This window comes from Rousettus aegyptiacus, unplaced genomic scaffold, assembly GCF_014176215.1.
Source record: "Rousettus aegyptiacus isolate mRouAeg1 unplaced genomic scaffold, mRouAeg1.p scaffold_m13_p_5, whole genome shotgun sequence".
NCBI lineage: Eukaryota > Metazoa > Chordata > Mammalia > Chiroptera > Pteropodidae > Rousettus > Rousettus aegyptiacus.
Window position 1 is genome coordinate 120,238,932 of NW_023416308.1, and position 27,267 is coordinate 120,266,198.

Below are 27,267 nucleotides of genomic sequence, written 5' to 3' on the forward strand. Positions count from 1 at the left end.
AGGAGGTCCTGGCTGGACCGTCCAGGCGACCAGTCCCCCTGCTCAGATGGTTGTGGAGGAGCTGGCCCAGCCGGGGGGCCGGGAGGGCCACACGGTCACCCGGTGCTGGCTGGGAGGGCGCAGCCGCACCCTGCCTCTCCCCGGCGTTCTCAGGGTGGGGAGGCGGCCCGCCCCGCACCCTTCCCAGGCAGAGGCGACCCCAGGTGACGGCCTCGGCCTGCAGGGCCTGCTCTGGGTGGCAGGCCTCCCGCCGGGGCTCTGAGGCGGCCGGCGCAGAGGGAAGCTCCCGCAGGGATGCCCGGGGCCATGGGGGCAGGGCGGGTACCCGCGGGCACCCAGGCTTGGCACTGGCCCTGAGCCCGCAAGTGCCCCTGGGGCTCAGGTGCCATCACCAGAAACCACAACAGAGGGAAGGAGGCTTCTCGTGACGTCAGCGAAACCTCGAGCCGCGTTTCTGGCCCTGTTCCCAGCAGCCCGTGAGCCGAGGGGCTTGCCCGGGTAGCGGCAGGCTGGCCGAGTGGGGTTGTGATGGCCCGGGAGGCCTGGCACCCACATTTGCAAGGCGGAGCCACGTGGGGACTCAGGACCCCTCTACCTCGCCGGGCCTCGTCAGCACTGATGGGTGGATGGGGGGTGGCCGTCTCTTGCTGGGGTACGAAGGGCACGCCAGGCAGGGTGGGGCCAGGCCACCCCGAGTGGGGCTCAGGGGATGAGAGGGAACAAGGTTCAGGTCCCATAGAGGGCCAGGGCTGGGTCTCGGCTGTGGGGCCCCGGGGGGCACACGCTCCCTGCCTGCCTGAGGCCTGCCTTTCCTGGGGGTGTCACCCCAAAGACTGTGGCTAACCTAGTCTGAGATTATGGCTACCTCTGCCTTCCCAGAAAGATGGGGGACCCCTCTGATCTCTGGGCACCTGCTGACATGCCCAGGGTTTGGGCAACTCCACAACATTGTTCTGGGTCCCAGGAACCCCAGGCAGGGGAGGCGGAGGCCGCCCGCCTACAGGGGCCACGTGCTGGAAGTCCAGGGGGCCCTGCCCCCCAAAGATCCAGCAGGCGAGTCTGTCACAGGCCAGGCATGGCACAGGGCTCTGGGCAGACTCTCTGGCTCTCCAGACACTCGGCTAAATGACAGCCATAAAATGGTAGCCTAGGGCAGGCTGGTGATAATATACCCAGGTGTTAGCTTTTCTGACGTGCAAAGGGGGCTGTGCCCTGCCCCTCCCTCTGTGAGACGGGGGTGCTGAGCCTGCCTCACTCTGGCTGGCAGGGAGGGAGTGAGGGTGACGTGGGACGGTAGGCGAGAGAGGTGAAGGGGCCCTGAGTCACGCGTGCCCAAGGGCCGGGCCTCCTGGAGGGAGCGGAGGGAGCGTGACCACCCCGAGAGCCCCTTCCCTCGGTCCGCATGCAGTAAGGGCTGAGCCGGGCCCCTGTCCGTGGGCCCAGCACCACCTCCAGCAGGCGAGGGCCTGAGCCTGTCGCCGACCGGCTTCTCCGGGCCTCAGGCTCTGGCAGCTGAGGGTCTCACCCTTGGAAGGGAGTATGTGGAACCCCGCGGGCCCCGGCCTCACCCAGGCAAGGAGACCCCGCCTCGCACTGTAATAGTGGCCGCCACCGGGGACGCTGAGCATGGCCAGGCCTCCCCCCCATTCTCCTGACTCACGCAGGGTGGGAGAGGGGACACAGGAGCTCTGAGCTGGTGTGGGGCGGGCTCCGGGGGCTGGGGGACCCCACTTCCTTCCTTCCCAGGTGATGGGGTAGGCTCTGCACCCTCTCTGAGTCCTGCCCAGGCCACCCGCCCGTCACTCAGGGGAGAGGTGCATGAGCCCCAGAGGCTCGGTGCGTGTCCCAGGCTCCGGGCGGGGCCTCAGGGGCCAGGACCGCTGCAGGACGTGTCCTTCCGGTGGCCTGCTGTCTTGGGGATGGATGGCAAAGCCGTCGCCGGGTGTCTGGTGGGTGAGGGGCCCGGTCTCGGACGTGGCGGGGGACCGCGAGCTCACACCCTCCACCAGGGGCGGGAGGGGCTTCTGGGGCAGAGGAGAGGGCTCAGCGCAGGACTCACCTGAAACCTCTTCTTGGCCACAAAGTACTGCATGCGCCGGACGACCCTGATGGTGGCTCGATGGTGCTCCCGCAGCCTGCAGTGCGGGAGGGACAGGAGGGCGTGAGTGGCCACCTGCCCGCGGCCTGGAGCCCCCCCCCCCCCCGGGGCGCGCGGGCCAGGCCCTTCCACAAACAAGGAGCCCGCTCAGCCCCGCGGGGTGGGCACCTCCACGGCCGTCTCCTGGCGGGGGAGGCGGGGAGGGGAGGTTCTCCCTGCTGGGATGATCCCAGAGGGACCTTTTCCTTGCTTGTCACTCAGAAGTGGGGTGAGAGCTGGGGTGCCGGGTTCACGATCGCTGCGCCCCCAGCTCACGGCGGAGCCACAGAAGCTGCTTTCTGTCTTGGGCCCTCAGGGCCCAGTGTAACGGGGAGGGGTACAAACAGATGACCCCCAAGGCCCCTTTCAGCTGGAATGTTCCACAATCAGTCATGCGGCTGGGAAATTTAGGGACAAATACCGAGGACAGTTACTACCCCAAGCCACTCACTCTGTTACGGGGAATGCGTCGTCTCCCCTCTATGGTTCCTTCTAGAAACAAAGATCCTTCTGGAAACATCGTGAACCACGTGAGACACGCCTAAAATTCGAAGGCATGCGCAATCTCGGGAGGGGAGAGGCAATGGGGAACAAGTAATTCTGAACACTCGGTGGCTGATCATTTCCCCCAAATGATGGAGGACATCGGGCCATAGATTCGAGCAGCAACTTGGACCCACACTGGAGGGACGAGAGGTACGCCAGACCCGGGCCGGCCCGCGTAACCCCGCTGAGGACCGGAGGCACGGGACATGTCCCGGGAGGAAGGAGGGCGTGACGGCGCACTGCCCCGATGGCTGACCCGTCGGCACACAGGATGAGAACCCGGTGACGTTTTTAAAGTGCTCAAGGAAAACATCTACCAACTCGGCGTTCTCTGCCCATCCACTATCCCCGTACAAGCGACGGTGGCAAGAAGGAATCCCGTGTGATTCCACTTCTGTGCGGTCCCCGGAAGAACCGGATTCATGGAGACGGAAAGCGGATGCCGGTGCTGGGGGCTGGGGGAGGGGAGGGGACGGAGCATTTAAAGGGGACCGTGTTCGGGACGGCGAAGATCTGGACATGGTGGCGACGACTGCGCAGCCACGTGACGGTCTTTAATGTCCTTGAACTGCACACTCAACAGGGCTGAGACGGCAAATCTTATAGTCTGTGTATTTTATCACAATAAAAAAAAAAACCAAGAAGGCAAGACGCACGCCAGGAGAATTCACTGCTGGGAGACTCGCGCTGAGTGAACGACTTGGGGGAACTCCCCAGACGAGGAGAAATGACCCCAGAAGAGGCCGGGGACCAGAGGAAGGGGCTGAGAGCCCAGAAAAGGACAGGTTTATGAGAAAGTTTAAATTCTTATGGACCAAAACAATACCATTTCATGAGGTTTGAGTATTGCTAGAGAGAGAGGGAAGGAATGATATTTCGTAATTTAAGAAGTGGTCACTTTGATAGGAAGATATCGATTCTAGGTCTGGATGCATCTACATAGTATACAGAGACATAAGTGTACGTGAGCTACAAGCGCGGGCAAAACAGCGTGAAAGGCAGGCGCGCCCGGGGAGCCGAACACTTGTAAGCACCGCGAGCTGCCGGGGAAATGAGCCAACCCCAGGTCGACTCTCGTGAGTCAAGGATGTGTTTTACCATCTCTAGGCAACCACCGATGGAATAAAAAAAGCATGTAGAATCAACAAGTTCCTGGAGGATAAAAATGAGATAATAGCAATATCTGATTAATCCCAAAGAAGCAGGAAATGGGATAAAAAAGGAAGTTGTGGAACAAATAGAAAAACAAGTATAAGACAGTGGATTGCATGAGTTACGAGGAGACTGAATGTTCCAACGAGAAGCCCCAGACTGTCAGACAGGATTTTAAAAACAACTTGATGTTGCTTAGAAATCGACTTTAGATACATATGTGTATATATAAAGAGACATAAAGGTTAACGGTGCGAGGATAGAAAAAGACGGATCCATCATGGAGCAGCCAAACTATGCCGGTTCAGTAACCTCATGTCGGACAGGAGAGACTTCAATCAAAGTCTTTACCTTTGAGGTAAAGAGGGATGTTTCATCATTTAAGAAATGATCAGAATTTGCTGGGAAGATATCAACCCTAAATCTGTAGGCGCCTGAAAACATGACCTTAAAATACATAAAGCCAAAACTGATAGGACTCAAAGGTAAACAAGAAAATCCATAATCACAGTGGGAAATATGATTACATCCCTGCGGGTAACTGATAGAGATCTGTCCAAACATGAACAGAGACCTAAATAGGTAATGCGGGTAGCAACCTGACCTGGTCAGTGTTTACAGAACACACGTCCGGTAACCGAAGGGGACTCGGCCGTGCGCGTACACCGGGAGCACCCGCCAGAGGAGACCACCTGCGGCGCTTTAGAAGCAAGTCCTGACACATTTCAAGGGAATTAGACCGTGGACGTTTGTTCTCTGGCTCCAGCAAGTTAAGCTGGAAATTCATAAGAAAAAGATAACTAGAAAATCCCTAGATGTTTTGGAAATTAATCTAAGGAACTTAAGGGTCAAAGAAGAAGAAATCCAGTAACAGTTGGAAAATATTTTTAACAGAATAATAATAAAAATGTCACGTAAGAAAACTTAGAGCTAAATCAGTACCGTAAAGTGAAGGGCTTAGAGGACAATTTATGACCTTAAATGAATATCTTAGAAGAGGAGAGGCTGAAATCTGTCCCGAAAAGTTTTTTAAAAAATAGCAAATTAAGCCCAAAGAATGTGGATGGAAAGGGGTAATAAAGATAAGAGCACAATGCAATGAAACTTAAAAAAAGGACATCACCTTGAGAAAAATCGGGAGCCCCAATTCTATTCTCTGAAGAGACTGGTAAAATGGATACATTTTTAGCAAGATCGAGGGGCATGGGGGACACAAATTGCCAGTGACCGGAATTAGAAACCGAACATCGGTATAGACCCGGCGATCTCTTTAACAATCTATTCAGAGGAATCTGTGCAGAAAAGTAATTTTGATAGCTCAGAGAAAATAGAATGATTTCTTAAAAACGACATACAAAAGGAGACGCCGAGCAGAAATAAAACACCGAGATCGCCCAATATTAAATAAATTAAATCCGGAAATGTAACAATCTTCCCAAGCGCACGATGAAACCTCGACGTCTAGACGACCTCGCCGGTAGACGCCTCTAAACATTTAAGGCAGAAATAACACCACCACTTGTACACAAGTCTTTTTAGAGGAGTTTCCTGAGTCAGCATGACCTTGATATCAGAACCTGGAAAGGGTATTTCAAGGGAGAAAAACCACTGGGCTGATCCCTCCCGTGAACACAGATGCGCATATCCCGCCCGCGGAACCGAGGAATGGAAGCCGATGCCGTAAAGGGAGACGCGTGACGGGAGCAGTTCCATCCGGTCCCACGAGGCCGGTGTCACATCTGCAAAGCCGTCGGCGGAGCCCGCCACCTGAGCCGGGGGAGGGCAGGGGAACGCACGACCAACTCCAAAGACGCAGAGAAACTTTCGATGGAACTCGAAACCCAAGCATGATTGAAAACATGACTCTCGGGGTGTGAGGACGAGGCGAGAACTCCGTTCTGTGGGGAGAAAAACACACACACACACACACAAAACCGGACAACAGCGAACTCCAGGCAAACACCACGCGAACGGCGAGCGCGCGCGCCTGCCCCCCGCAGCGGAGAACGAGACGAGGGTGTCCGCTGGTCCTATTCGACATGGCCCCCGGAGTCCCAGGGCAAGGACAAGGACATGGAAGATAGCACGATTCAACAGCGGGAGCAAATCTGCCACGACCTGCGAACGACGGAATCGCAGCCGTAAAGACGTCCTGAGGAATCTTCGGACAAACGACCGCTAAAGGACCTCGGCAGAGGCACCGCTTTTAAAGACGATGAACGGGAGCCGGCTGCACCTCTGCGGGCCAGGAACCCACGGAAATGAAATGCAGGGACCGTGTATCGCGGCGTCGACACCCACGGGCGCCCACGACAGACTCGGCTATCGAAATGAGCGCGACCTCCCTCCACAGAGGGACGACGACTCGCGAGCGCCGGCATTAAAGGGACCCCCCGGCCCTTTAATGTACGAACCCGGGGCTCGGCATGCGTAGGATGCTCATTCCGAGGTCTGTGAGCCCAATGGATGCCCGAGCGCTTTTAGATATTCACGTGTCGGGGATGTTTCAAGCCGATTCTAAAATATCTATGAAAAAGCACGGAGCCGAGACTGGACGAGACGCTTCCGAAGGAGACGGGATTTCGAGGACGGACGTCCCGGCCACAGGGACCCGCCCGGCGTGTCAGAAGGACGCAGGGTTCGCCCCGCTCGGCAACGGGTCCCGTGGCAGCAGATGACTCGGGACAGCGCGAGACGCCCAGAGGCGTCAACGCGCGGTGGGTGATCACTTAGTTTGTGACCACGTCACTGATTTAATCCGGTAGCGGAAGGAATGTTCTTTTCACTAAACGGAACAATTAGATCCCCATGAGGGAAGCTCTGAACCGTGACCCCAGAGGGGCGCCAGTCACGGGATTAATTCAGGTGCGCTCAGGGGCCTCACCAGGCCAGCGGGGACAATGGGACGTGAGGTGATCACGGCGGGACGGGCGTGACCTCAGGACAGGCCGAGGTTTCTGTAACGAGGCACAGGACGCGTGAACTGTGAGGGAAGGAGGTGTGACGGCCTGGACGTCCCCGGGGCTAAGATCGTCCAAACACCAAAAGACGCCACGAGGAGAGTCAACACCCCGCAGGCTGGGGACGGGTGTTTTCTGGCCAAGGACTCGCATCCAGGCTGCGCAGAGGAGTCCCGCCTCAGCAGGGAGACGACGCGGGCTTGAAAAACGGACAGAAGACACGAACGGCCCTGGGGGGGGGGGGAAGTCCGGCGAGCGGAAGAGAAGGTGCCCGGGGGCCTCAGTCACCAGGGAAATGCAGCCGAGACCCAAAGGGGCACGGGGCACACGCCCTGAGCCCGCCCGACTGAGACCCCTGCGCTGGTGGGGACGGGGAGCCCCGCGCCCGCGGCCCCGTGCCCACCCCGTCGTGTCCCGGCCTGTCCACTCCCTGGTCACCCCCAGAGAAACGGGCGCCCGCACCCACCAGGAGATGCCAGCGGGGACCCCCGGAGCAGTGTTACCTGCGAGAAACACAGCTCGAGGCGGCAGATGCCCGGCGCGGGGGCGGGGCACGCGAAGGGCGGCGTGTCCCTGTGGCGCCAGGCGAGGGCCGCTGCCCGGGGCCGCGGGGGAGGCTCGGACGCCCCCCCATGCGCGTCGCCGCCGAGAGGGGCCGGGCACAGGCGGGGCGCGGGGCGCGCTCCCTCGCGGAGCGTCTTGGTGCGGGGCTCACCCTGCGGCCGCACGACTCGAACGGACGGCTCCCCGAGAACGGGGGGACGACAAGGCCGCACGCGACGAGTCACCCGGCACCGGCCGTCACGCGGGACGCGCAGAGCGGGAAACCGCTTCGCACCCTGGGGACGGCCCTCGCCCGGGGCGGCCCAGGCCTGTGTGGGCCCTCGCGGCCCCGCCTGTGCCCGGCCTCGCAGCCCCGCCTGTGCCCGGCCCCGCCTGGCGGCGTGGAGGCCTCCGGCTCCCGGCCCGGCCAGGCCCGCACGCTTCCGACCGGGCCCCACGGCGCCCCCAACCCAGGGGACGATCACAGGCCTTGTGACCCCCGACCCCCGACCTCGCGTCCTGCGCAGCTTCCCGGTGCCTACACCATGACGCCCTCCTTGAGCGCCGCCTGCTCCGCCCCCCACGCCGGCCCAGACTAAACGCCGCATGCTTCGGGCACTCCGGGTGGGTCTGGGGGTCACGTGCTGTCTCCCCCTAACTTTTCCATCTTAACGTTGGTGGGGAGACATGGGGCCGGAGATGGGGCTTGGACAAGGGCCCAAGAGAATCCCAAACTGATTCCTGGGCTGGGTCTCGGCCGGTTCTGGCAAATTCCTTGAGCCTTGGAGGCCTCGGGAGCCGGAGGGCCCCACGGAACAGAGCAGAGGTGGCCCAAGGCCTCACTGGAACGAGGACATGGCCTTGGGGGCCACGCAGAGCCCAGGAGCTCGTCTCTGCTGTGGAGACGCTGGGAGACGGCCGAGGCCGGGCTCTGGCCCCTCTGGGGTGCGCAAGGGTGGCCCTGGCGCCCGGGCTGGGGGCGCCCCAAACCAGGCGGGCCGCCTGACCCTCAGGGGCTGCCTGTGGGGAGCTGGTCAGAATGAGCTGGGGAAGAAACGCAGCTTTGTCCCTGTGAGGGCCTGGGCGAGGGCTGGGGTATGAGCGGGGGGCTGGGGGGACCCCATTTAAACCCAGGGAGACCACGAGGTCGACTGCTGCAGGCTGTCGGCCCTCGTTAAGTGGAAGGGACTGGCGGGCTGGCCCGCATTCAGAGGCAGGGCTGGGGGGTCCCGTCGGCCTGCAGCCCCGAGTTGGGGGAGCATCAGCAAGAGCCACGTTGAAGGGCCGAGTGGGAACTTGCTGATTCAGACAAAGGAGAGAAAGGCCCTGCAGGCTTCCAGAGGCTTCTTCCGGCCCTCATCTAGAAAAATGATTTGCGCACATTCCCTTCCAGCAGGCTCGTGAGTTACGAGCCACCCCCGGCCCCCGCCGAGGCCCCCGAGGCCCCTCGGTTCCCGGGGAGGATGCTGAGCCGAGACCAGCAGGGTTCCCACGAGGAGCCGGCTACCTCCAGCTGGGTGACCCCAGGGGTCAGAAGCCAGGAGGTTCTACCAGGCCCCCTGGGACCCCTTGGGGGAAGCTGAGCAGGCCTCCTGCCCGGGAGGAGGTCAAGTGCGGCCCCATCCTGCCGCGGGGTTCCTTCCTCCCTGCTGTCAGGGTGGGGGGCCGAGGTGCTCTTCCTGGCCCAGGCCCCGTGTGCTGGGGCCGGAAGCTCAGCGGGTTTCTGTGTGGGTGCTGACGGCAGGGTCCCGCACTGGCATTTGGGGGGGACCCTGTGTCAGGTGTCCCACTGCCCCTCCTCTCTGCCACAGACCCCCCCCAACCGGCCAGGTTACTCGTGAGCCCAGTGGCTGCACCCCGACCTCGTGCCCACAGTCCCCGGGCCAAGAGCCCCATCCTTCCCCCAAGATGCCACCTGGATGCCGATCCCGGCAGAGCTGGGAGGGCGGGGGTGCTCGGCTCCTCCTCCGTCCCTCGCTCTCTCTCACCCCGCCTTCATCCAGCCCCGAGCTCCGACATGCACGTTTTAACATGGCCCCACTGTGCTGGCGAGAAGCCGCAGTCCTGGGGGGCATGGCTGTGTGTCCCCACGGCCCTCGGGGGAGCCAGAGCCCCGCCTTCAGAGCCTGTCCCCAGCCCGGACCTGGGGACCCCAAATTCCGGGCTGCCTGGGGGCTCCTGCACCTCCAGCTGAGTGTGGGGCCCAGACCCCTGCCCCGCCCTGTTACCGGGCTCACCCACCTGGGGCCCAGGCCACCACGCCAGCTCCCAGCCCGTCCCTTGGCCTAACCAGAGGGCGGCCATGCAGCGTGGTCCCTGCAGGCTGCTGGGTGCCCGCCCGCGGTGGGCACCTGGAGAAGCCCATGCCTGCAGTGAGCTCCAGCCCCCCATGTCCCCCCAACACGTGCGACCACTGTCGCTGAACAAACATGGCAGGGACGACCCCGCGTCCATGCAGAGAGGCGGCTCCGGGGCGGCCCTGTGGGCGGGGCTCCCTGGCTTGGCCGGCTGTCCTGAGGGGCACTGGCTTCGGCCCCTCGGTCTGGGACACAGGAGACTGCCCCATCCCCCCTTCCTCAGGGGCCAGGGGTCGGGTGGGTTCCTTCCTGTCTAGTTCTGGGCCTTCCCGAGGCCGGGCAGAGGGCATGAGGACAGCCTGGGCGTCCACAGGGAAGAGCTGGTCTGTCCCCCCGCCCGGGGGGCAGGGCAGGTGTGGGTCAGACGCTGTGTTCAGCGCCCAGGGCCCGGGCCGCGCCCCAAAGAGTCCCCGTGTGTGTGCGTGTGTGTGTGTGGGGGGGTTCCTGTGTGTGTGTGTGGGGTCCACATGTGTGTGGGGGGTCGGAGGTTAGTCCCCTTGCATGTGTATGTGTGGGGGGTCCCCATGTGTGTGGGAGGGGGTGTGGGGGTTAGTCCCCTGTGTGTGTGTGTGTGTGTGTGTGTGGGGTCCCTGTGTGCGTGTGTGTGGGGGGGAGTCCTCGTGTGTGGGGGGGGATTGGGGGGGTTAGTCCCCTGTGTGTGTGTGGGGGGGGGGGTGGCCGGCCGTAGGAATTATTTTGAGATGCAGACGTCATCTCTGGGGTCTGCTGAAGCGCCCCCCCATCCCCGCGCACCGTGTTCCCAGGACCCCGCCCAGCCCTGGAGACGGCCCGTCCGCCCCTCACTCCCCTCTCTGCAGGCCGCCCTCGGCCACGTCCGCCCCCTCCGCCCCCGGCCCTCCTGCAGGAAGCCGGCCGTGGTGCCCGCACCCCCCGAAGCCCGGCTCCCTTCCGCCCGGGGCGAGTGTGTGGGGCCCAGCACGTTGCTGAGGGCCCTGTCTTCTCACGGCCGCATTCCCAGCGGCTGACACACAGCAAGTGCCCGGCGGACAGGAACAGGAACCGATCCACGGTGCCGGCGGCTCCGGCCCCCCCGGGGTGGGGGCTGGGCAGCGGGCGGCTGGCCGGGCACGCCGGCTGAGGGCAGAGCACTGGGCAGGGCTCTCTGGGTCCACCGCCCAGCCCCCCCGCCCCCCGAGGGAAAGGAGAGGTTAATAAACCAATTACTTTGGGCAACGAAGCAAAATAAGTCCCATTAAACTAATTAACGTCCCTGCGCAGCCCCCACTGGAGAACTCTAATAAACTGGGCTTTGTCGCCGTCCGGCGAGTTCTCTCCAAGGCGTTTCTTCATCCCCGTCCAGCAGCACAGTTTAGGGCTCTGTTAATACTTTTAAGACAGGCTCAATGCCAGACTAATTAGATTTGCATTTCCACCGTGGGCCCGGCTCGGCGCGGATGTGCCCAGCGAGAGGCCCGAGGACTGAGCTGGGGCCCCGGGGCCAGCACCCGCCTCTGAGAAGGGGCCGTGTGCGGGTTCCCACGTCCGGGCTGACGGCACCCGCCACCCGCTATCCGCTTCCCACCCCCACGACCGGGGCCCAGGCTCCGGGGGAGGGCCCCCGCCTGCCTCTGCCCACCCTGGGGCTCATGGGGACACCGGGCGATCCGGAGCCCCCTGAGCCACACGCTGGCGGGTCGAGGGGACGGGATGGGAAGCGGGGGAGGAGCCACCACGCGGTGCTGACGGGTGCTGCCCGGGCAGGCGGTCGAGGTCGCGTCGCATCGCGGGGAGACGCCACCCTGGGGGCGGGACCCGAGAATGCGGCCGAGAGGGCACCGCGCCCCTGCGGCCCTCCTCCCCAACCCACGGCCCAGTCTCCCCGAGACACGGGCCCCGGGTGCGGGCTCGGGGACCATGGACTGCGACCTCGGCCGGGCCCGCCCGCTGGGCTCCGGCGTCCGGGGCTTGCGGACCCAGGCAGGGGGCGGAGGGCTGAAGACCGCGCGCGGCGAGGTCCGGCCGCGGGGCCGTGGGCCGCCCGCACGTGGGTTTGGACGCGCGCGCGTGTCCGGGCCCCTCGGCCGCAGTCCGGGGGCGGCCGCAGACGGCGCGCGGCCGGGCGCCTGTGGCTGGTGCCGGGAAGACCCGCCTTCCGGGCGCCGCCGTCTGGACCCCGCCGCAGGTCTGTGCCGCGGAACCCTTCCTTATCTCCTCTCGTTTTCATGTCTCCCATCATTTAGAAAGTTAAAGACCATTCTCGGCTGACAGGTCACACCAAAACAGTGCTGGGTCATAGTTTCCAGCCCCGCGGCGCACATTTCTGAGGGGGACAGGCCTCTGCAAGCCTGCTTTGTGACAAAGGCGCTCTGCAGGATACCTCTGACGGGCGGGGGTGTCCGGCCTGAGCAAAGAGCTCAACGCACACACCGATTCAGTGGTGAAAGATGCAACCAAAACGGCAAAAATAAGAATAATTTCAAAAAACGCAGGCTCGTGTATATCCACGGGCACTTCCCGACTCCAGGGGAGGACCAGGAAGCCGAAAACCCGATCAAATAAATCCTTACGGCTAGATAAAATGCCCAAACTGGTGTTGGAAGAAATAGAGGACTTGAATAAATACGTATTTAGGAAATTAAAACGTAATCAGAGACCCTCTCCCAACGTCATGCCCAGATGGCTTTGTAACAGAGGTGAGCTCTACCGAAGTGCTGTACAACACCCTACCCTGGGCAAGTTTTCCAGAAAATGGAAAAAGAATAATATTTTCCAGTTCATTTTAACAGGCTGGCAAGTTTGCTTCTGAATCCATGCAGGGGAAAAAATAAGGAAATAGAATTACAGGCCCATTTCGCTTATGACGATAGACACAAAAAAACCTAAAGAAAATATTAGCTAACCGAACCCGACAGTGTATGACAAGAAGAAATACGAACCACGAGACTTTACGTCGGGAATGCATGGACGGCTGGACACCTGGAATCCGTCAGCGCAAGTCTCCCCCTCAGAGGAGAGAGGATATCGCCAGCCCCATTGGTACGGACGATAAGGGTCAAAGCCTTCTTACAGTAAAACAATTAGATCTTCGGAGAACAGGAACATAAAGGAACTCCCTTAACTTGGCATTTTATAGACCCAAATCCTAGAATAAACCGCCCAATTAATGGAGCCATTTTAAAGACGTTTCCATCAGGACCTGGACTGAGGCAACGTGCCCACGACCCAGCTCGGCCTACTGTGGCCCCAGAGATCCCGCTGGATGAAGACGAAGCGAGACAAGACATGGTGTGAAGGTTGAGAGAGGAACGGTCGAACCGCGTCGCCATTCACCCCGAGAGCCCCGGGGCGGGCCGAGCTGCTGAGAGCAAAGGGCCGTCGCCGGAACGGAGGGGAACCAGCGTGGCCGCCCGCTGCGCCCACGCCGCCTCGTTAACGCCAGAGGGGCTGCGTCGCCTGGGCGCACCTGACCCCAGGGGCGGGGAGCCAGCCTGCACGTGTGACCAGGGCGTCCTGGCTCTCGGTCAGGTGGCGGAACGGGACAGGGATTTCGCTTCCCACCCCCCCCCCCACCTTTAATCTGCCGATTCGGTGCCAACCTGAGTCAACTTTCCCACCGAAATGAAGACGCTCGATAAACTTACTCTGAAGTTGACACAGAGGGACAAAGTTCCAAGAAGACGAACTTGGAAAAGGATTAGACCTGGGGGGCCGGCTGGGTGCTCGGTGGCACCAGGACCCGTCTGTGCACCCGAGGGGCAGCCCCGGCAAGTCCCCCGGACAAGGCCGCACCCCGTGGACACTGGGAAACGGAGCCGGCCACTCGGGTGACATGGCTAAGCACCGGGGACGGGCAGGAGAGGCTGGGAGAGGACGCAGTCGCTCGGCAGAGCAGCACGGAGGCGGATTCTCGCCCAGCCCGCGAGGGTGCTTGGAAGGGCTCAGAGACCGACCCGGTGACAGGAGGCGGACCACGACGTTGACGGGGGAAATGCAGGAACCAGCCCCTGACCCCACACACGGCGGGGCCCAGTGCGTGCGGCATGTCACGGTGCGGGGAGGGCCGCCGTCTGTCCGTCCGGCCGGGCGGCCCACGTCCTCCCACGGCCCCCCGCCCCACCTCACCCCTCTTTACGGAAATTCCTCGCCCCCTGTCGTCTTCCCTACGGAACCCTAAACTCTGCCGACGGAAATGTCCCTCGGACGGTGCCCGGCACACGGTGCCCAGGAACCAGTGGCGAGTGGCGACGCGTTGCAGGGAGGAAGGAATGTGCGCGGGCACCCGACGGGCCCGTGTGCCGGTTCTGCAGCCGGGCGTGGCCGCCACCAAGCCTCGGCTGCACGTTAGGGCCCCGACGCAGGAGGACCTCGCCCCCCCCCCCGCCACCATCAACTGCTCACTGGGACAGGATCGGGTGAGGGACACCCTGCCCCCAGGGGCCCTGCTCCCTTGACGCCCCAAGTAACTCCCCAGCTGGCCGGCTGGGACCCTTCTCTCCTTGGAGCCCCACGCTCGTGTTCACAGTGGGGTGTCACCTCCTGTTCTGGGGGGAACAGCAGAGTGGACCCAGGGCCTTCTAAGCGGCCAGGATGCGAGCTACAGCTTTGGGTGGGGCCCCCGGCAGTGGCCTGGACGGCCTCATGGAATGCACGGGTGACAGACCTTCCCCCTACAGCTCCTCAAGCAGAGAACCTGGATCTGGGCCCCTCAGCTTCCCGTCCCCCGCCCCAAACCCGCAGGCCCCTGAGAGAAGCCTCTCAGCACGTGGGGCGGGGCGGGCGGGCGGAATGCCGCAGGCCCCAGGCTCCCCGCTGGCTGGGGAGGGCTGGGGGGGGGCTGGGGAGGGCTGTGGCCTCACAGGGGCCTGGGAGCGCCAGCTCCATGCAGGCCTCGCTTCCCGAGCCCTTGCTGGGCCCCAGCCCCACGTCTCACAGTTTTGGGGAGAAAGAATGTACCTCAGGCGGGAACAGGCAGTTGATTTTCAACGTGACGTGGGTGCCAGAAACAACCAGATGGCTGATGTCCCAAGCCGCATGGGCGAGGGCGGGCAGAGGGGGCTCAGAGCCCAGGCCTGGGGCCGGGGGAGGAGAGGGCGGGCAGAGGGGACTCAGAGCCCAGGCCTGGGGCCGGGGGAGGCCGGGTGGGGTGCGGAGCAGGCCCTCGTCCGGGCGCCGCCCCCCCAGGCCCACCGCAGGACACCTGTGTAGCCTGTGCTCAGACATCTCGCCCTGCCGGACAGACCGGCTGGCCCAGCCACCAGCCACATTCCTTCCCCGAGGCAGTGTGGGGACTGGACAGGCATCTGAGGCCACTGCTGGGGGCCCCTGGCACTTGGGCGGTAGACGAAGGGTCGTCAGAAGGGTGAAAGGTGGGACCTGCGGGTTTGGTACACGGCAGCTTGGACCTGAGACGTAGCTGTGCGCGCCCACGGCTCAGCCCACGACGCCGGCCGAGGCCCCTTCTGCACCCCACACCCAGATGCAGCTGGAATTCCTCGGCCTTTTCTTCCTGGGCAGAGAGAGAACTCGCAGGTCCTCCCGGGGCGACCTGGCGACCAGCTCAGCAGGGCTCTCGCGGCCCCTCCACGTGCCCCCAGCTGCGCCCCCACACCTCGCCCGCTGCCTCCCCGAGCACTCTGTCGCACTTTTCCCAGGGCTGGGGGCCACGCCCGTGGACGGTCCCTGACCGCTCACAACGGCGGCGCCCGCCCGGCCACGCCCGAGGGACCGGGGAGCAGGTGGACTAGGGCAGCGTGTCCAAAGCACGGGTCCTTGTAACTTCACAAAGCAGCTAAGATCCTCATGATTGTGACCTTATCGTACGATGTATTTTATTTATGATATATTTTTCTGTACATTTATTAAGCTTATAAATAATTTATTCGATTAATCGTTATCAACACAATAATAGTAAAATCATTTATAACAGAAGAGAATTAATTAGACTAGAGAACATCACCGTGTGCGTGCGTGTGTGTGCGTGTGTGTATGCGTGCGTGCGCATGTCCAGGTCACCCGGGAAGGGGGGCCTTGCATCTGGGCTGTGACCGGTGTGCCATACCATCCCCGGAGGGCATCAGGCAGGGGCCTTGGGAGGACGTGGTAGCAGAGCTCACGTCTGCCTGTCCCCGTGCGGGGCCCTGTGGCCCAGGCAGGCCAGGCAGGGCTGCTGTCCCCCGGGACACAGCCGGACTGCTAGGCCAGGCTGCGGCAGCTCAGGCCGCGAGGGCCGGGCAAGGACCAGAGAGGCTGCCAGCCTGCCGGTGAGGAGGGGGCGGGAGGCCGGGGGCAAGGGGCCTGAGTGACGCTTCAGGAGTGGAGGAGGATGCTTGTCACACCCTGCCGCCCACCCCGAGCAGGAAGCGCTCAGCGAGCTGCGGCCAGGAGACCCCCAGACACAAACTCAGAACCCACGTGGCGAGGGGGGCCGGGGAGACACGGCTCCAGAGGAAGGAGGGGCCATTGCTGGGGTGCCATCCTCTCGGGTTTGCTGGGCTGTCCTCCAGGGATGGGCAAGGAGGTCCCCTTCCCTCTCAAATGTCATGGCCCTGGTCTCCTGGCTCGGGGTCACCTGACAGTGACCTGTCTCCATTTCGATGCTTATCAGAGCCAGCGTGGGCCAGCAGTCTGAACAAAGAACGCTGAAAATTCAAGAATTCCACCTTGGGGTTTGGGCAAAAAAGCACACGCTCGGGTCTGAGAAAAGAGGGTCTGCCCGCGCCCTGGACATTCGCGCGGCCGCTGTCCGGGCTTGCCAGTTGCCACCCGCCCAAACCCAGAGGCCGGGAGGCGCGGGGCCCCAGGCAGCGCGGTGCTTTGCTTGGCCCGAGTCTGCTCGGCAGCCTTGTGCAGGAGGCCCCGGCCCCTCGCGGGCAGGCAGCCGAGGAACTCGGAGCCGTGGGGGAGGGGAGCGGGGAGGCGAGGAGGCGAAGGCGGGGGGCTCCTTCCTCCCGCTCCAGGGCTCTTGTTTGCAAAGCTCCTGGAGGACCCTGCGGGACAGAGCTGGACAAACACGGAGCACCCCCAGCCCCAGGAAAGTCAAATCTGTAAACACCCGCCCCTCCCCACCACCACCACCACGGCATTTTTGCCTCTGATTGATTCAGCTGTGAAGAGCAAACTGCCCCGAGAAAGGGCAGCGGGGCGGCCGGGCCCCCAGACCAGTGTTCAAACGAATCTTTCTGCAAGGGGGCACAGCTGGGTGGCCAGCGCCCCGCCGGACAGAGGGCCCTGCCCGCCGAAGGACCCGGTGCCGGGCCAGGTGGACACGGGCAAACGGGCTCACTGGGCCTGGCACCTCGGCCACCGGCCTCCTCCCGGGGGTCTGAGCTCCGGGCACCGGGCAGCCCCAAACCGCCACCAGCCGCAGGGGCAGGCCGGCCTGGGAGAGCCGCTGCGTTTTCGGGACTTAGGTTTCTCCCCTTCACCTCTTCACGTAGGACAGTCTAATGGTGTCACTGCGCCCAGCAGAGCGTCACTCGACAGTGCTGAGTGACGAACGGGACGGAGTCCCGGGGGCTCGGCCGGGAGAGGGGTGGGTCCCCGGGGAAGGACCCAGGTCCCCGGGAGAGGCCTCAGCTAGCCCTTTGAGGCTGCATGCCTTCCAGCGGCCGCCTCCCCTCACAGTGACAGAATGAAATAATTGTCCCATCCGTGACAGAGGGCCTAAGGGGTCCGGATGGAGACCCGGGTGGAGGTCGGGCTGGCGGCCGGAGGACAGCACGCCGGGAGGGCCGGCATCTGGCCGGCGGTGGGGCACCCACACTCCTGCGGCTCACAGGGGCCTGTCCTGCCTTTGAGACGCCCCTCCTGTACCCCGGTCTGGAGCACCTCAGTGTCCCTGCGATTCCCATCCGAGGCCGTACAGCCAGAGGCGGCCCGTGGGGGTGCCGGGAGACGCAGGGGACCCTACCCCACCGCGAGCACTGTGCTGACCAGAGCAATGGCCCCCAAAGGTGCCCGCGTCCTGGACATGCCCGGCATCACCCGAGCGGCGTGACCACGACGCCCCAGGGCGCGGTGCCGCCCGGCCAGGCTCGGGGCCTGCCGGGAAGACTTCAAAGTGGGCGCGCGCTGTCCCGGGCAGGGCCGCCCCCCGCCCCTCGCCGCCCCCGCCCCTCACGCTGCATCTTTGAACACCTGTGCCATTGTTTACTCAGTGTTTCCCTTTAAACAGACCCCGGGTCCTTATCGGAGTGTGTCTGAAGCCAGAGCGAGGTTCTCTGCATGGGCCGCGGTCGTCAAAACACACACACAATAAGGCGCAGAGGCGTCTGCGTCTGCGGGCTTCCTGCCCCATCCGGGGGGCGGCAGCCGCGTGACTCCTGTGCCCCAGCCCCGCTCCCGCCACTGCCGGGGGCTCCCCCAGGCACCATCCCCAGAGAGGGCCCCGGAGGCCCCGGTGGCCCACGTCCCAGGAGAGGGAGGCAAGCCCAGGTGCCCCTCGCGGCTCTAAGGCAAACCGAGTCACGCCGGCCCCACCGGGTGCAGCTCCCGCTGCTGAGGGCTGAGGCCCGGGATGGTGGCCTCGGTGCCTGGGGGGGCTCCCCGCTGCCTGGGGTCTCTGGGGGCTCCCACCACGTGCCCACGCTCCAGACCCGTCACGCTCAGAGGCTGAGCGGGCAGCCTGGCCCGGCCGGGGCGCCAGGAAAACCGGAAGCCCCCCTACACCTGGAGGCCAGGCCCCGCACGCCGGGGTCCCGCTGGGATGGGGCGGCACGGGCTGGCCGCCCCTGGCATCCAAGCACACCGGGCCACAGCTCCGGCTTGCTCGGCGCCTGGGCCAGGGTCTCTGGCCTCCCCGGGACGGCCCTGGGCAGCAGGCGGAGGGGCAATGGTCCTGCCGCCTGTGTCTGCTCCGTCCGGCCCTCGCCTGGAAGGGGGACTGTCTGCCTCTCGTCACACACGGGGCAAACAATGATTCCTCGGGGAGCCCTTCCTGGTCACTGCATCCTCCTGGCAGAGCTGCCGCCCACGCCCCGGGCCAAGACGCCTGCGGTGCGCCCCGCCCCGCACCCCGCCGCGTGTGTGTGTGTGTGTGTGTGTTCACCCCGCCCCCTTCCTTCGTCTTTCCCCCTCCCCACTCTTTGGAGCTGGCCTCTTCTCCTTCATCGTCAGTCGTATTTCTCACACTGACCTCAGGCCATGGGTCAAGGTCTGGCTCGGTCATTCCCCCTTGCCACGGGAGGGAGGCACCGCTGTCCCCTGACCCCCGAGAGAGCACAGCCTCGGTTCTGTGCGCCAGAACGTCCCTCCCGGGGCCAGGTGGGCACCCACACCCGTGCCCGCCCTCGGGACAGCCGCTGACCAGCCCCTGAGCGTCGCCGCGGCCACAGTGGCCTCACTTCTAAAGGCCTGTGGCGGGTCTCGGGTGGTCCGCAGACCTGGCATCCACGGCCCCCCTCGAGGCCCAGCCCTGCCCCTCAGGGCGAGGTGGGCGCAGCGTGGCGGCCGCTCCGCACCACCGCGAGGCTCCCCGGGCTGACCGGCCGCCGCGCTCTGCGGTCTGCCGGGGCCGGGTCTGGACCGGGCCTCTGGCGTTCTGCACGAACGTTCTGACCCACGCACGGAGCCAAGGGAACCACGTTGGGATCATAAACGTAATTAGGAGATTTTCATTTTCAAGTAGCACTTCTGAAATCTATAAAATTAAGCTAATATACTGATTTTTAAAACACAAGAATTTTATTGCTGTGAGTCAGAGTTTGCCAGCCCGCGAGGCCGGGACTAAGTCCCTGTGGGTCCCAGGATCCCGCTGGCCCCTGGCTGCCTCGGCCACCAGCGCCTGGGACTGAGCAGGGGTGGCCGGGGCCCGGCCTCCCTTTCCTGCCTCCGCCCACGCAATGACCAGCAGAAGTGACCGGGGGCTCCCCTTCGCCCCTCACCTCGACTCACGCCCCTCGCACCCTCTCGGGTGATCCCAGAGACAGGACCCACCTCGGACCCCGCTTCCCCGGCTGGGCGCACCCCACCTGGCTCGCCTCCCCCGAAGGCCCTGCCCAACCCCAGGCCTTCCCTCGGGACCCTGAATGGACCCCACGGATAGAATGTGGCACCCCTCCTCTCCTCAGGGGGTGTCATGGGTCCCGGGGTACGGAGGTCTGTCCTAGGGCACCCAGGACCCCCGGAGAGGGTGAGCAGGACAGCACTTCCTGCCCAACCTCAGCCAGCACCTCAGAGGTGACCTGAGGATGACGTGGGCGCAACCCCGGCTCCCCACAGCACTGTGGGGTCCCCTGACCTTGAGTGCCCTATGTTGACGGAGTCCCTGGCCTACAGCTGCACCCTGCCCAGCGCCGCACACGACACGGAGGCCAGCGCAGGAGCCTGGCGGGCGGCCACGCAGGCAGCAGACGCGGGCGGCGGGAGGACACCCTTTGCTCTGGGTCACGCCCGTGGCCCTCCACGGCCCCTGCCCACTGGCTTTGTCCTGGCGGGAGACCACAAAGGGACACCTAGAGCGGCCGGCCGGGCGGGTCTTGCTGCTGCCGCATGGCCTGAGTCAGCCTGCGGGGGGAGGTCGTCACCTCCGAGGGCGCCAGCCAGGGGCTTCCTCCCGGAGCACCCGGCCTCCCTCGGAGCCCGAGCCTCCTTCCAGGGCCCCAGACTCAGCCACCCTTAGTCCCGCACAGTCCTGAGGCCTAGAGTGGGGTCTAGACTTGTCCCAGCCCTGGCATTCCCCAGGACAGTGGACAGAGGAGGCCCCAGTGCAGACACTGCGGGGCCCTGAGGGCAGATGGGGGTCGGGGGGGTCCACCAGTGAGCGCTCGAGGGCATCTCAGGCATGCGGGCTGCCCCCTCCCCAGCCTCCAGCACCACGTACCAAGAGACTCCCTTGCCTTGGCGGGGAGGGACGACCTTCCAGACACCGAGGCCCCAGGTGGGCTCATCCCACCCCTCAGCCCCCGCCCCCTGCCCCCCGCCTCGGAATGTGACTGCGTTTGGAGATCGGACCTTTAAAGAGGTGACTAAGTTAAAACGTGGTCCCTGGGGTGGGTCCTAGTCCACTGCCACTGGTGTCCGCCAAATAAGAGATCGGGACGTGGACAGGCACAGGAGGACGAGCACGCGGGGACTCAGCGAGGAGACGCCGTCCGCCCGCCCGGGAGTGAGGCCTCGGGGGGGGGGGGCGCCGCCGAGGGGGACAGCGTCTGGTTCGGGCCGCCCGCCACGGCGCTCGTGGCAGCGGCTCAGCCGACGCGCACGGCTCCCTCGCTCGCCCAGCGGCGCCCACGCGAGCTGGGGCCGGCCTTAGGGGGTGGGCCGGGGTGGGTTGGGGGCGAAGGGGCGGCATCTCGGGTCACAGCCGAGCGCCTCCAAAAGGCTGACTATTCAGGACGGGCCCAACGGGGGCGGGGAGGGGGCGGGAAGCCGCGGGTGGCCACGCGCCCTTTCCCTCTTGACCCACACGGTGAGAGCTGAGGCGACGTGGGGAGGCTGGGGTGGGGGGCACCCCGGCTCCGCCCGCCTGGCAGGGCTTTGCCGATGGTTCTGGAGACCCGCAGGCCTGGGCGACGCTTCCTGTCTTTCTGAGGTGGAAACTGAGGCCAGGAGGTGACGGGGGGGGTGGGGCTCAGGTGTGCCTGTCCCGAGGCCCCGCCTCCCACGTGCTCAGGGGGCCTGTGGCCTGTGGGTGGTCACGGGCTCCTGGCGGAGACCACGGCCTTGGACATAACGGGGCTGGGCCCGCGGGGCAGGGGGCCTGCTGGGGGAGACCGCCAGGGCAGGGGTCCCCCTCCCCAGACCCGGGTGGGTGGGACGGAGGCCTCCGGGCCCCGGCTGTGAGGCGAGGCCCTCGGTGGCAGCCACAATAAATATGTTTGTTCAAGGGAAGCCAGGCTGGGAGCCGTGTGCGCTGGGCCGGCCCGGGAGAAAGGGCTGCTTGTGCCTCGCACACTGGGGCGATTGTTCCTGCTCACGCAACTGCTGCCCTGTGGCCGGGGAGGTCAGACGCCCCTCGGGCCCCGTCGGAAGCAGCCGGTGCCTCGGGCCCCTCGACTCGCTCCCAGCTGCGTGGCTCGTCCGCCCGCACCACCTCCGGGCCTCGGCGTGGGCGAGGAGGGTGCCGGGCGCGGCCTGGGAGGCGCCCGGAGCGTCCCCATGGGGGTGGTTCGCGCCCTGGTCACGCGCAGCAGCTCTGACCACGGTGCCCGGCCGCTAGGGTGTGGGCAGCGGGGAGACCAGGAGGGGGGCACGGCCAGCCGCCCAGCCCCGGCCGCTGCTCCTGGCCGCAGCCCAGCGCCCAGCGTAGCTCACAGCAGACACGCCCCACACAGAGGCCTTGTCTCGGGGTCCCCTCCGTCCCCCACTCTCCCTGTGCTCACGACCCTGAAGGGCAGAGGTGGGGGGCCCGAGCCTGGCCGCCACTCCTCGGCGGGGGAGGGGACCTGGGGGGTGACAGCAAAGCCCAGAGCGTGTGGCCTCAGGGTGCTGCCATGGTCACCCCCACTCTGGCCCTCTCTTGGCGCCACCTCTGGCCTTTCTTCTCCCCTAGCAAGGAGGGGCCATGCTGGGGACGGTGCCCTGGGCCCTGCCGGTCGGAGGGGAGGGGGCTCCTGCCTGCGTCCACGCCCTCACCAGCATGGCCAGGACGCCTGCAGACGAGGCTGGTGGCCAACCTCCCGGAGGTCTGGCCGTGACTGACGTCCTGGTGGCGACGTCCACGAGAGGCTGCCACAGCGACCCAGTGACCCACTCTGGCGGTGTGAATGCCCCAGCAGGACCCAGGGCTGAGAGGTGGACAAAGGGGCCTGGAGGGAGTTGCTTCCAGGAGCTTCTGAAGAGATGGCACCATAGGAGGCCTTTTGGGCATCTGAGGTCAGGGTGGCTGGACAGAGAAGGGTCAGGCGCCGAGGCTCAGGACACAGCTGGCAGCCACCGCTCCTGTGCGCCTGGGCACATTGTAGGGGCTGACCCCCAAAACCACAGGGTCCCCAAGAAGACGGGCCGCCTGGGTCCACGGTGAGGCCTTCCTTGGGGCCGGTCGTTGAGGACCCAAGGGGAAGCCCGAGGGGCCTGCCTGGAGCTCAGAAGGGCACACTGGGTGAGGGGGGACGTCCCTGCGCCGAGGGGCGCGCCCCGTCCGGGCAGGTGGCCTCGCCGGCTTGCTCGCTCCCTGTGCCCGGTGCTGAGCCGCGTGCGGGGGTGGGCGGCCGGCGCCCGGCGTCCCGCCCCGGGCCTCTCCCACCGACACAGCTGGAATGTGCCGGACTCACCAGGGCCTGGATTCCCCAGGGGCCGGGCATTCCGGCCGTGGGACGGGGGCATTCCAGCCCCGCTCTCTCCACAAGACGACGGGGCGTGTGGGCGGTGACGCCCACAGACTCAGGTCTCGAGCCGGGGAGCCCCCTCCCTGGGCGGGTGCCGAGGCTCCCAGGGAAGGCCCGGCGGCCGTGGGGGCACGTCCCGGCCAGCCCCCTCTCCCCCCACAGCAGCCCCCCGCCTCAGGCTCTGCGCTCCGCTGTGCGGCCGGAGACCGGCCTCTGCTCCCAGGGCTGGGTCTCAGGGCTGCCGAGAACGTCGCCGGGTTGTGGTTCCCGCAGCCCACCCCTCCAGGGCCACTCTGCTGCATCCAGCCGAGCGCCCAGCCCGGCTCCCGTCCGCAGCCCCTAGGCCCGGCCCTGGAGTCTGGCCTCAGGCCCTTTCTCTGTCCACCTCAGCCCAAAGCACCGTCGGGGCTCGGCCAGCAGCAGCCCCATCCTCACCCGCCCCCACTGCGAGCCGGGCATGAATGGGAAGATCGTGCCCGCACAAGCCCGCCAGAGCACTTGCCGCCTGGGACGAAGTCCCCTCCCCGTCCAGGCCCCGTCTGGTCCGCCATGTGGCTCCCCCACCCAGCGTCCTCGGCGAGCCCCACCTTATGCAAGGAAGAGGGAGGCGGGAGAGACAGAGAGCGGAGGAACTAGGGAAGCGGAGGGCGGGGTCTGGCGAGGAAGGGGACACAAGCCGAGGAACGCGGGCGCCCCCGGGCCCGGCGGCCTCTCCCCTGGCGCCCCGGGAAGGGCCGGCCCTGCTCGCACCTCGATTTTATCCCAGAGAGACGCGCCGCAGACTTCCGGAACTGTAAGATGAATTCGTGTTGTTTACAGCCACCGCGTTCGTGGGGATTTGTTGCTGCAGCTGTCACACACAGAGTGGCCTCACCCCTCCTTCGCGTACCCCGTCTCCACAGTGCCCTCCCGCCCGGGCCGAGGCAGCAGCCTCCACCCCGGTCACCCAGGTCGGCCCCGGACCCTCTTCGGTCCGTCCTCTGCTCCGCGGCTGGAGGGACCCTGTCACCAACCGGGCTGGGCCATGCCCCACTCCGAGCGAAAGCAAGCACCCTCGGTGACTGACGGCCAGTGTCCCGGCCACTTCGGGCTGCTCCCCTGGGCCCTTGTCCGGATCACGTTCTCCAACCCGAACCCATGAAACTCCCTTGCAGACTTTGGTCTCGTCGTGCTCTTCGTGAGATGTCCCTGGCCCGGTTCGCGCCAGGCCCCTCCGCGCACCTGCCCTGCCCGAGTCTGCTCCCCAGTACTCGTCCCACAAATGCCGACAGGCGAAGCGCCTTCCCTTAGGCATCTGGGGACTGCAAGGTTCTCCTGAGTAGGTGTCAATTTTGTGTCGACTTGCAGCGACGCCGTAACCATTGGTGTTGATCCCCCGAGCTGTGTATCAATTCGTGTCAGTTTTGTGTTGACTTTGTATCTGAATGGTCACCACAGCCTCCCCGCACCTGGAGCAGGTGTTCCCTGCTGTTGATCAAATAAACACACCGTGTTTCTTCCCTCAAGGACTTGTCTATCTGCTCTAACTGAATCCTCAGGCAGCCTCGCGGGGTGGGGACTTTATCGTTCCGTTTTGTGGGGGTGGCTACTGAGGCGCGAGGATTTCGTGGCTCTGTTGGTGAGGGTCGGGGCAGGCTCAGCACCTCCCTTCAGCCCCATTCTGGCCGGACAGTGCTTGCCCTGGGGCCCTCTCCCCTCGGGGCTCCTGGCCCGAGCGCCCTTTGTGCCTGTCCGGGTGGGCGGGGGGCAGGAGGATCGGTGGATAAATGGGCTATTGTTCCGTCCGGCCCGGTTGCCAGTGCAGCACACACAACGGCCCCTGTGTTTGCCGCGGCTCCCAGAACCCAGTCAACACCTTATCGCCAGCATTAATCACCCCGCTATCAGCCCCGAATCAGGCAAACACTTCTGGGGAGTTCAAACCCCTGACTTCACAGACGTTTCTGTGTAATAATAGATTAAGTTTCTGGCGGTCCGATAGCACCCACGGAGGCCGGCCCTCTGGGAGGCGGGGGTTCGGGGAGGCGCGGAGGGGTGAGGGGTTGCCGAGGGCGGGTGGCCGCTCTGTCCCCCGCCCTGGTCCCGGGGCCTGCCACCTGTCACAGGCAGGGCACTCCTGGCATGCCCCTGCCCTGGCCTGAGCCCTCAGGGACCAGACGAGCCACCTCCCCTGGGCCAGCCTCTGGGAGGACGTGGTGAGCTCTGCCCGGCCCACTGCCCCCGTACCCCACCCTCGCCCTCCCCAAGGCCGAGGCTGATGCGGTGCCTCAGGGTGGCTTTAGAATGTCCAGCGGGAAGGACCAGGTCCCCACCCTGGCCATAGAGCCCTCTGTCTGAAGCAGAGGAGACAACATGCCATGGGGAGCAAAGGCTGGGGAGCTGAGGGTGGAGCGGATGTCACAGGAGAGGACTTGCGGGGGAGGGGGGAGGGGGACAGGGAAGGAGGTCCTTGGGTGTGGACAGAGCGCCCCGCAATGTGAGGGGCGGGGGCAGGGCCAGGAGGCCATGGGGCCCGGCCCTGGGCGAGGTCTGGACTCTGCCACGAGCCGTGGGGAGAGAACGTGGCTGGGCCAGGCTCCCGGGGCCACGAGGGGCCCTGTGGCACCCACCGAGGAAGGGCGGCCTGCCCGTGTCTCCACCCCCACAGTGTAGACAAAGCCTGTTTCCATGTGGACATTGAACCTGAATCCTGGACTCGGTCCATTTCCCCTTCCAGACCGTCCCCCACGGCCCGCTCTGCCTGCGGGGTCCAGCCGGGGTCTGGGTCTCCCTGCTGTGGCACCACCGGGGCCACTGTGACCCCCACGTTGGGTCCCTACTCCTCTCCTCAGGGGGAGCTATCCGTGTGGCCCTCAGTGTGCGGGACTCCCGTGCCCTCGCTCTCTCTGCCACCCGGTCCAGGTGGGGTCCCCTGCGGGGACACTGGCTCAGGTTCCCAGCGCCCGCCCACGTGTGGGCGATGCCGGGTGCCCTCCACTTTCCAGGGGGTCCTGCTCCACACCCCACGGGCTCCCCTTCATTCTCTCTGTTTTATAGGGAGCCTTGGCAAGACTACAGGACGCCCCGGGTACCGGAGTGTCCGCCCCCCGAACCCAGTGTCCTCCGAGCTGCCTTCTCACCCCGGCGTCTGTGGACGCCGAGCGATGCCCCTCACCACCCCCACTTCTCCAGAGCACCGCTACCCGGGAGGCCGGGCGGCCCCGGAGCCCGGTGATCACCGTCTCACTCTGACTTGGGCAGACGAGTCACAGACCCGACCACTTTCCTCCCCAGACACTTTGAAGATGACACAGTGCGTCGTCAGGACCCCCTCGGGGATGGGGAGCTGGGGCACAGAGCCGGAGCCCCTGACCAAGGGGCTCCAGGGTCCTCTGCCTCCGTGGCCCGGGTCACCTTCCGCCGGGGGCAAAGCTAGTGCCACCTCTTTTTAAGGAGCATGGGGGTCTGCTGAGAGCTGCTGGGGACCCACCCGAAGGGCAGATCGGGCCCCGGGGCCGGGGGACGGAGGGGGCGCCCCAATGTCGGCGGGGAAAGGCTGCCTGCCGAGTGAGGGAGAGGCGCGTTGCAGGGGAAGGCGGGCTCCCTGCTTGCCCCCCCCCCCCACCCCGAAGTCAGCCCCGAGCCAGGCAACGCAGAATAACGTGATGTGGGAAGAAATATCACACTGCATTCCTCCCCAACGGGAACAGGCCTCGCCCATCTCGCTGGCCTCGGTCCGCTGGCTCGTCACTGCCGTCCCACCCAGAGCCCCTCTGGGCTCCTGGCCATCTCCCGTCACATGGGCCGTGGCGGGGCGCGGGAAGGGGAGTGCTCAGACTTGCAGCGGGTCAATCCTCGGCCGCGGGCCTCGGTTTCCCCAGTTCTGAGAGCAGCGAATGCCTGTCGCCAGCTCTCACTCAAACGCACCGTGGTCCCTGGTCTGGGGTCACCGGCGGATCCCCCAAATGCAGCCGGGGACCCCGGGTCCTCGGTTCACGAGCCGCCGCCCGAACTGGCCACGTCTACACGTGAGGAATCGCGCTCGGCCTAGCCGCCCCCGGGCCCCGCCCTCGGCCCCGCCATGTGGCCAGCTGGACGCGCTCTGCCCGGCCAGGCAGGTGTGCCCTGCGCGGGCTCCATGGGACGGTCCCCAGCCCTGCACCCACACCGAGGCGGCTCTGCACGCTCGGCCGCCCCGGGCCCCTTCCCTGCCGAATGAACCAAGCGCTCTGGAATCCGGGAGAAATCAGGGGTCTCTCGCTTGCTGTTTTTCTTGGCGAGGCCTTATCGCACATGAGTGGGGAAGCCCGAGGCTAGGGTTTCAGTTGGTTCAGCAGAATATGAGAAGCGGGGAGGTGGCCTCCGCA

At 65.1% G+C, this 27,267-nt stretch overlaps 1 protein-coding gene across 1 annotated transcript in view; it reads right to left on the reverse strand.

The window, feature by feature from the left end:
- KCNQ1 (potassium voltage-gated channel subfamily Q member 1) overlaps positions 1-27,267 on the reverse strand; it is a 255,539-nt gene that overhangs the window by 59,189 nt on the left and 169,083 nt on the right. Inside the window, exon 12 of the mRNA XM_016131129.2 lies at positions 2,060-2,135. Within this exon, the coding sequence (XP_015986615.2) occupies positions 2,060-2,135 (76 nt within the window). The remainder of the gene's footprint in view (positions 1-2,059; positions 2,136-27,267) is intronic.